The sequence below is a fragment of the Bombus vancouverensis genome, chromosome 17 (genome assembly GCF_051014615.1).
Source record: "Bombus vancouverensis nearcticus chromosome 17, iyBomVanc1_principal, whole genome shotgun sequence".
Taxonomy (NCBI): domain Eukaryota; kingdom Metazoa; phylum Arthropoda; class Insecta; order Hymenoptera; family Apidae; genus Bombus; species Bombus vancouverensis.
This window is the reverse complement of record NC_134927.1, coordinates 3516907-3527368: the sequence shown is the minus strand read 5'-3', so window position 1 is coordinate 3527368 and position 10462 is coordinate 3516907. Positions and strand designations below refer to the sequence as shown.

The window sequence follows — 10462 nt, the reverse complement described above, 5'->3', positions numbered from 1 at the left end:
TTTCAACTTCTCGCTTTTTTTAAATTAAAGTCTACCAAGTAGGAGAAATATTTTTTAAATTACAATGGAAGCGCCATTGACATAACGCAATTTTTTGATTCGTTGAAAACGAAACCATTATTGGTGGATTATGTTTCTCTTTGTGAAGATTAACTATGGATTTCTTTGGAAAATAATATGTAAAAAAATCTCAGCTATAACAAATTTTGTACATTATCTTAACAGTTTTTCCACTTACTATTTGTTACTCTATGGCAAATATTGGGACAGAAAGTGCGAAGATTCTGAAACATGGATACAGTCAATGAAGAAACAAATGAAAATCGGAGCACTAAAGGTTTGAATAAGACGAATTCTCTCGAGAAATTCTACGCCAGTAATGGGATCTTTGTAACTGGAGCAACCGGTTTCCTTGGAAAAGCTCTTCTGGAAAAACTGATCCGCATGTGTCCACACATCGCTACCATTTTCATACTAATTCGTCCAAAAATTAACGAAACCATAGAACAACGATTTAAGAAGCTCATTGATGATCCCGTTCGTAAATATATACTTGTTCCTTTCAATATTCAAGGAGCCAAATTGATTAACTTTCTTTTCTGGAATTGAGCTGGTATTTTTTCGTCCTCAGATCTACGATGACATCAAAGCAAAACATCCCTCAGTTTTGAGCAAAGTTTATCCCGTGAAAGGTGACGTGAGTCTGCCAGATTTAGGTCTTTCGCGAGAAGATAGAAATCTGTTGTTAGAGAAAGTAAACATAGTGTTTCACGTCGCGGCCACTGTGAGATTCAACGAGCCGTTACACGTGGCTATTAATGTGAATACGAAAGGTACTACTCGCGTCATCGAACTTTGGAACGAACTGATGCACCCGATTAGCTTCGTCCACGTTAGCACCGCCTATAGTAATGCGAATCTACATGAGATTGAGGAAAAAGTTTATACGTAAGAATAAGTTATACGTAAACGTTGTTCCATGATTTACGAATATTATATTCATAATTATAGCGTGAAGAATATGTTCACATATTATTGATTTTGCAGCACGAGTTTGAAACCTTCAGAGGTGATCGATATGTGTGACAAATTCGACAAAACGTCCATCACCGAAATAGAAAAAAAGATTTTAAAAACTTATCCAAACACATACACATTCAGTAAGAATTTAGCAGAGCAGATTGTAGCAAGCAAGTGCAAAGGTCTACCAGTTGCGATAGTGCGGCCAAGCATAATTGGTGCTTCTCTGGAAGAACCATGTCCTGGTTGGATAGAGAATATTTCTGGATTTACAGGTATTTTAATAGATATTTTTCAATAGTAATTCAATATCCCTTACATTTCACAAGATTGGAGTTAATTGCTTAGTTTGTGAGCGGCTAGATGAAAGGCTTTCCACTAGATTATCATTATTATAGTTCAAATTTGTTTTGAACTATAATACAATTGCGAGTGCTGCATTTCTGCTAATCACAAATCACAAATAGTTTCTAAATTATTCCAATTTTATGTTACCAGGTACCTTTCTGCTAATCAGCAGAGGATGTGCAACAGCGATACGAGGTAGGAGAGATGCAATATCGGATATAGTGCCTGTGGATTTCGTAGTCGACATGATAATATGTACTGCATGGCATGTCACGTTACATAGAGATCATGAAGTTAAAGTTTACAACTGCACGAGTAACGCATGCCCTTTTAAGTAATTTTTATTACGAATTTTTTTCTACTAATGTAATTCGATTGTTAGAGTATTCCATAAGTTTCAGTTTATTTAAGTAAGGTGGACAATGGAAGCGCACACAAACGTAGAATACGAAAGTCCAATTTTGATTTCAATACGTTAATTTAAGAAGATAGTGATGTAATGTAATACTTATTTAGATTGTATAATATTTGCTGAGATACTCGGATAACAATAAACTTTACTTTAAGCGTATTTCAATTAATTAATAATACAATGTAATTGTTTCAATTGGCAAGATGGGGTCAGATGAGAAATGCCATTGTGAAATGTAGCACAGAAACGCCACTGAACGATACGCTATGGTACCCGGGTTGTCCAATGATAGCTAATAGATATATTTACCAGGTTCGGAGTATAATTCCGCATGTTTTGCCTGCGTTCGTCATAGATATATTTTTAAGACTCCGAGGTAGTAAACCAATGTGAGTATTCTATCGATTCTCATGCAACGAGAAAAATGTTTCTGGGGAAATCTCTGTCTTCATCTATAATAAAAGTAAAACTGATATTTCAGAATGATGAAACTTCTCCTAAATGGCAATAAGCTGTTTACAATGATAGCATATTTTGTCATGCACGAATGGACTTTCCAAAGGGATAACTGTTCTGACTTAGTGAGAAAAGTGAAAATGTTGAACGACGGCGATATGGTCAAACTAGATTTACGGGATATGGATTGGGGGAAGTACGTTGCAATTTACCTGATGGGAATTAGGAAATTTATTCTGAAACAAGAGTTTAAGTCAGCAGCCCGACAACGGTTATCAAGGTGCATATAAAAGTATCTTCGTATAAAAAAATAGGAACTAATCTAAATACATTTATTTTCGGTTATTTCAGGTTGTACTGGATACACCAGATCACTAAAATATCCGGTATAATGATCTTACTATGGATAGTATACCGTATCGTGTACTGACTATTCGAACCTTATTTTTTCTGTCTAAACCAAAAGAATATAAATACAATTTTATGAAGAGGGGATTCAACATCCTCATATCCTCTTCATTTTGCCTTTTCACTCGTCTCCTTTCTAAAGAAATCCATTTATGACATTGCTTGTTTTTTCTATAATATTTTAATAAGAATGCAGTTATTTATACGCACATGATTTCAGAGCTGTAAGCAATTCATCTGCTCATTGAATATGAACATTTTTGCATTATAAGGACAACATTATAATGACAAAATCCTCTATCCAAACAAAAGTTACGAGACAGTTATTCGTTGACAATAATAATTTACTATTGGAAAAATCTACTGAGCAATAAACAATGATGGTAGAAAATAAATATATTTTAAAATATAATAGTGCTAAAGTAAATCATTTTTAAGAATCCTTCAATTGCTCTAAAGGCTCACTTTGGTTCTCAAGTTGTTTGCTCATGAACCTTGTAGTTGCTTGACCAATCGGCGTTAAAATATATGATACAGTCAAAGAAATAGAAACTAGATGTGGCATTCATGCTGGATAAAATATTATTTCACATAATAAGTAGTAGATAGGTTTCTATTTAAGTTAGATATACATAGGATGTAGGGTTTTATTTCATGTGTATGTATGTGAATATCGCAATATAAGTGATCAATGATTTGTACAGAAATTGTGTGTGATTCATACAAGACAGCGTATTGCCACATTTATCAACAGCTCATAAATTCGTAATGCGTACGCGGTTTTTATGTGAGTATGGCTATTTTTATTACGATTTATCTGGAAACAGTCCGGCCACAACAGCGCGTTTGTGATTTTCCTACGCTAGGTAAACTTGTAAACAAATTGTTTACATATGTTGAGGTTGACTGATAGAAGAACAAGTGGATGAATTTGTAATAGAAAAATTTAAATAAATAAAGGTATAAGTATAAGTACAAGTATAGTGTATAAGTTTATGCTGATCCATATCCTCACTCTCATAGTGTTGCAATACGATAGAATCTTAATAAATGATACTGGTGGTTGTACTACACATCGTCGCCTTTAAACCTAAAATAAATTAAGTAATTGTAATATTGAAAGTATAGAAGCTGATGAATATATTTCAATATTGAATAATTTGATAAATTAAGAAAGAATATTACTCACATGTGGTATTTATTACCATATGAGTATTAGGCGTCATGATAAATAATTGGAAAGTACGTTTGAAGGGCCGGGTTTATTGACAGTATTTTCGTCAGGAGCCATTTATCAGAAATTAATTAATTATAAATTAATTATTAAATGGATAATTGCCAAAATGTTGGTAGTATAGCTTTTAAGTATATAAGGGATATAAGACATATACATACATATAAAGTATAGATAACGATAAGTATTATTTAAAATGGTCGTTAAATAAGGTTATTTGGGTCAGAGTCATATAAAGTCAAATTATGAACGAAAAGGAAAGTAAATAGAATTTAGCTATGACTAATAAAAGTGAGGGATTATACGAGCCTCTAATAACAATGTCTCAACAGATTAAGACTGTTCATTTTGTTTTATTTTGTTTGTTTTCGTTTTGCTGAATACCGTCAATGGTATATAGTTAAGTTAATGTTAATTGGTAACATAACAACAACATCAAGATGAAGATGACAGTTAAATAAGAGAGATATGTAAATAATTATGTTAGTTTTATGCAATTATATACATGATGAAGCGGTAAGCGAACTGGTAAAATTAAGGAATGTACACACATATGATGATGTACACACATCGACGCCAATAAAAGTGAGGTTAAAGGAGTTATTGGATGATACGCAATATACGAACCTGGCAAGATTATACGGACAATGGAAACAGAATAACGACAATATGACAACATCGGCAACGTAACTGGACATGATAATGTCCTATTGTAATGGACTATTGTAATAGTCTATTCTTAAGTTATAAAAAAATATGGATAGAGTGACACGGAAGGATAAAAGTACGGCTCAAGGGGTTTCGGAGGCCCCAAGCCCCGTCAGTTCGACGAGTGGTACCTCCCCAGGGTCGCCCCGACGATCGTCACACGACTGGGCGAGGAACGAGGAGAGGACGGTCGGTCCGAAGGCCGTCTCTCGCTCGGAAAGAGCGACCGGGCATCATGCGATCGATTGCGATACAGAGAAGAGATTCTAAATAGCATCGTTGATTCCGGTCGACAAAAGGGAGAGTGCCAAGGAATTACTAAAGGGGAAGGTGGGGCAAAACATCGAAATGGAAATTAACTCTCAAGCGGAGTTGATCGACCAGAGGTACTAGCAACCTCAGGAAAGGAGCCAAAGCGGAGGAAATGGAGAAGGTTCTAGTGAATAAGAGGGCGTTGTGAACCAAAAGAGGAGGTGAAATTGTTCTCTTGGAATTGAAGTATTGGCGGAGAACATATCCACTGAACTGAACTTAAAGGAAGAGGAGATGGATAGAGGTGAAGCCCCTAAGCATGACGCCGTGGGGAACCCAGCAGACGGTGGTTGTGCTGTCTGCGAGTACTGCTCCCTGGGACAGACCGACGATCAAGATTAAAACGGGATTGACGATTGCGTCGGCGAGGATTCTGCCCAACGTAGTAAGATGCTATAAGTGTCACATGCTGGGGCATACTGCGGCCAGGTGTATGGTAGCGAGCCCTGGTAGAGAATTGTGCAGACGATGTGAAGACAGGGACGACACCATAAACCAATGCACGAAGGAACCAAGGTGTGCTATCTGCCTGAAGGAAAATAGGAATAACCTGAGACACATTACCGGTCCCAGGAGTGCCGTGTAGTAAAAGAGAGGACGAAGAGAGGCAATCCTAGCGGAAGATAAGGATTTCAATAATTAACTTGAATAGGTGGAGGCTTGCACACGAATTGATGTGCCAGTATGTCTGCGAAGCTGGAGTAGACGTTATATTCATATCGGAGCCTTATAGGCAGCAGACATATTGGTACAATGACGATAAGGGCGATGCGTCGTTGTGGGTGACGCTCTTCAGAGGGAAACAACCAGAGATTAGTCGCTAGATGTGGAATCGTAGGAGTCAGCGTGGACAACGTGTTTTGCATTGGGGGTTATTCCTCCCCCAATGTGAATATGGAACAGTTTAACAGGAGTTGGACACTTTGATTCAGGCGACTAAGAGGAGTTAACCAGCAACGATGATCGCCGGAGATTTTAACTCAAAGGCAACCGCATAGGGAGGCCATGTAAATGTAAATGAAATGAAATGGTAGGGGAACTAGTCTCCTGAACATGTTCGCGAACAATGTGATCGTCCCGATCAAGATGAACGAAGATCATACATTTTGTAAAAACGGAAGGAAAAGTTTCCTCGACATTATTAGTACCAACGAGGGATTGGCTAAGAAATATGCAGGTGGGAAGTTGCCGAAGGTCTGGTAGGCATCGGACCACAGATACGTCTTGCATAATTTTATGATTAAAAGGTCGAGGGACGCCGATATGGACAAATTTGTTTTAACTTTTAATGACAATTATAAGAAGTTATTTATTGATAATACGGGCGACGAGGAAGCGCGTGGGGAATGTTTACAGACTATTCTGGAAACGACATGTGTCTCCGAACTTAAAAAAGTGTACCCCCCCAATGGGAAAGAGGAGATGTAACTAGGGGTGCCCAGGTCCGGTATGGTCACTTCGCCAAGGTATGGACCTGTAACTAGAGCTGCTACGGCGGCAGACACTAAATGTACCGAAGGATGATCAGGAAGGACTGCAATGGTGATAGTGACGATGCCGAACATGCGCTGTTCCACTGCCCCAGGCGGATAAGGGAAAGGACCGAATGGGAGAATCACCTTCGGCACATCAATAACAATTGACAATTTGATCAGGCTACTGGTGAAGAAAGAGAACAACTGGACTAAGTTCCAGGCTTTATGTAATAAAATAATGAAGTCCAGGCTTGCGCAAGAAAAGATCGAAGAGAGAAAAAGAAGACGATAGAATAAGAGTAAATAAGAGAGCCCATCGCGGCAATAACATCTTTGTCACCTGGTCTGAAACGATGAACCGGCTCGGGAACTTTGGGAGACCTACCACCTAAAGGGGTTAGAATAAAAGATTTAGGATACTCAGTTTCTGGAATTATATCGAGCGATTACAACAAATCCTAACAATTGTACCAAGCTACGGTAATGAATCTATTTATTTAAATATAATGACTTAAAAATATGGCGATAAAATATTAATTGGAGAAAAAATAGATCTGCCATGTTTGAATAATTGTTGTATCTGTTACGACCGTCCGCGGGGAACGCGATCGCGAGGAAAGCGCGTTACAGAGAGGCGCGAATTCTCGTTACGATTCGGATAATCGACGCCGCGAATTAGTTGTTCCCCTGTTTCGATTAAGATAGCAGCGGTAGTTCAAGTGAATTTAACACTGAATTAACAGGGTTAATATAAACTTGTATATTTATCAATATTTAATATTATAATGAGCACGTCACAAATTATTTAACGATTATACAATTAGTTTGTTAGCAATTCGACCCAACTTTATTATATTTCTGGATATATTCGTTAGACTAAACGACTTCAATTTTATTCGTCTGAACCTCTCGATACATAACGTTTCGATCCTCAAATGATACTGATTGCCCTTCGATATTTTTCTTTGTCTTTTCTTTTTCCGAGACGAGCCCCACTACGCTCGGGTCACGCCACCGTTCGCGCCTATGATCACGTATGCCCCTTCTTTGTGGAGATGAAATAACGGACCGAAGGAGAATCGACGTTTCTAGAACTCGCTGCTTGATGACAAATATGCGCTTGTCGCTACATTGTATGTTTTTCGTCGGTCATATAAGACGATCTGTCTGCGACACTGTAGTACCACGAGCGACGGTTACGAATACGGTCTATGGTAAACCTCGGGGCGTAACAGTATCGATTAAATAAATATCAATCACGAAAAATGACAATACTATAAAGAGATTAGAAATAAACTTAAAAGTATATTAAAATTACTGTGCGTTTAATTAATTTAAATTTCCGAGGCAAAACACGGCTAACTGCAATTTAAATTAAGCAGTGATTTTGGAAAACTAAATACGAAAAAGTAATATCTAAGGATGATTTCGTTTTTTCATAATAACAAATACAAATTTTTAAACAATAATAAATAAAGTTTTAACTACCTGTAATGTTGCAAGGAAATAGAACGTCTGATGGAACCTGTATTTAAAGTTCGCTTTCATTTCGCGCTGATTGTGGGCGTGTTCCCTCATCTTGATTATTTGCTCCGAGAAAATATGTTTCATTAGGTCATACGATTCAGTCATTACGATCTGGATGAAGTTCATTTTGTGATTTCACTTACTCAAACATTTTTTTTATACGTGGAGAAATCCTCATAGCCACACCACCCCCCCCCCCCCCCCGCTTGGAAGCGGCGGGTAATATCGAACTATACCAACTAAAACTCCACGGTGGACCGCCCGACGCTCAGCTGGAATGGCAGGGACCCATTTCGAATTACTGCCGGCGCACTTCTGTGTCTTCTCCTGACTGAGGGAGTCGTTCCTTGGTTAGTTCGGGCATTGGGAGGGACCACATCTCTCTACGCTATCTCCTGGGCAGTCGTGCAGGTCTGAGGAGGTCCAGATCCTCCTCGGCGTGTCGGCTTCTATGACCATCTAGGACGGCGTAGGGTCGTCCTTCGGCGCGGAACCCTGCAAGGGTGGGATGTTTTCACCCTCTCCCGCTCTGTTCGTTCCTTTACGAGCATTACGCTTTCGCAATATGAGCGTACTGTGACGAGCTCCTGCCGCCCCCTCAGTGTCACTTTCACAACTGACGAGGGGTCTAAACTTCCGCCAATCATCAGCCGTAGAATACGACGTGGGACCTCCCACGCCGGACAAAATTCCAACGTGTGCTGGGCCGTGTCCTCGCTCACACCGCAGTGCTAACAGGTGCACGTTACCTCTCTTCCGATTTTATTCAGGTGTCACGTCCCGCGCTGCGCACGCGCCGTAACGTAGACTAAAACTACCAATAGCGCGAGTGAGCGTCTCAATTTGAGATTCAAATAAACTTTAACAATTTGTATAGAAACCAAATTCGAGCCTCACAACCCCCACGGAATAACCCGTCGCATGACGACCCCTCCACGGTAGACCTAAATATAGATAAGCATAGCGACATAGAAGAGAGAAAAATAATTCAGTTCTTGGTGATTAATTCTTTGGTTCTTGGCGATCAGTTCCCCAATTCTTGGCGAGTAATTTCTTTGTTCATAGCGATTAGTTCTCAATTCCTTTAGCTCTTAATTTCTCAGTTCCTTTGCCTTTCAATTCTTTAGTTCCTTAGCTTTTCAGCTCTTAGTTCCTTTAGCTCTTAGTTTTTGCTCTCAGTTCTTAAGTTCTTTAGCTCTTTAGTTCTTTAGCTTTTAGTTCTTTGATCCTTACTTCCCAGTTCTTGTCAGTTTTGTTAATCAACGTGTTTATATTTGTCAATTTGTAAATTATTGAAAATCAATCAAATTAAAATCTTGTAATTAATAAGAGTAAAAAAATATTGCGAACGATTGTAACTTCGAGTATTCGAAATCTCAACGACAATTCTGTCAATATCCAATTAGAATACGAATAAACATTTGTTGTGAAGAATATTTGTCTAATAATATAATAGGATTAACCGAACATTTATTTTCACCAACTTTGATCCTCTCCCGTGCCAGTACTCCTGCGCGTAGCAGGTTAGCTAAAACGTGGAGTTTAATTGCCAATCGCATTAAACATCAGACAACGCTACAATTTAATCTAAGTTCAAAAATTGACGGCAACACAACCAAAACGAACCAAACAAAAACGTAACACAGGTATTCCCCGAATACTCCATGTCCTGCGAGCACCTGCGTCATCCGGAAGGACAGTGGAAGCCCTCCGCTTTCTCTCCAAGCCTCACAGTTTGGCAGGATCGATCTAACAGCTCGGTGGCCCCGGATCTGGTCTCAGTAGTCTGGTCTGGTCACACCACTCGTCTAACTTCCCCCCGAACGTCACGGGCCGCCTGCTCGGCGGGGTCACTTACACAAACATGGAATCAAATCTATTTTCAGTAACGCAAAATGACGAAAATTCCTATTACGTTACTAATATTATTTCGTCTAGAAACTAGGAAACTGTACCCGAAAATTCAGTTTCTTATAAACTGAGTTATGTCGCGGACAAACTTGATCGATACACGAATTACTTTCCATATAAATTGCCTTTTAAAAGAGTCGCCCAAAAGGAAACATATTAAACATGACTTTATTTACAATAGTGATAAAAGTACATCGCTTCATTTGGAAGCAATGATTTTGGAACTATGGATATCATATTCTTTGAAAAATTTCTTTCATTTAATATCCATATTTATGATAGATATAACGTGATTTTCAGTATCTGGATTAATATCCATCTTTCCTAGTAGATATTGTAAAAAGAATAATATTAATTCCAAGATTAAAACAGCGAAGGGTAAGATATTGCCATAAACGTAACAGTGTGCTAATTACTTATGAGTCCTATAACACTTTTCCCACTAAATGGCGCGATGTTGTTCAATATATTACACTGCGTTGAATTACATTTTATTTGTGACTAAAACCACCTATAAATGTCTTTTTTTAGTATCATCAATGCTTCAGAGCAAAAGTATCTTCAATGTTAGAAAAATATTTTTCCACCTTCTGCATCACTTTCCTATTTTATAGTTTTCAGAGCATCTCTCGTTTCATTTCGACAATTAGT

At 38.3% G+C, this 10462-nt stretch overlaps 1 protein-coding gene across 1 annotated transcript; it reads left to right on the top strand.

The window, feature by feature from the left end:
* Positions 1 to 291: 291 nt before the first annotated feature.
* LOC117165148 (putative fatty acyl-CoA reductase CG5065) lies at positions 292 to 2666 on the top strand. The gene is made up of 7 exons (XM_033348603.2): positions 292 to 537; positions 632 to 948; positions 1048 to 1295; positions 1519 to 1702; positions 1984 to 2169; positions 2262 to 2516; positions 2588 to 2666. Exons 1-7 carry the CDS (start codon positions 292 to 294, stop codon positions 2664 to 2666), a joined length of 1515 nt encoding a protein of 504 aa, XP_033204494.2.
* Positions 2667 to 10462: the final 7796 nt, after the last annotated feature.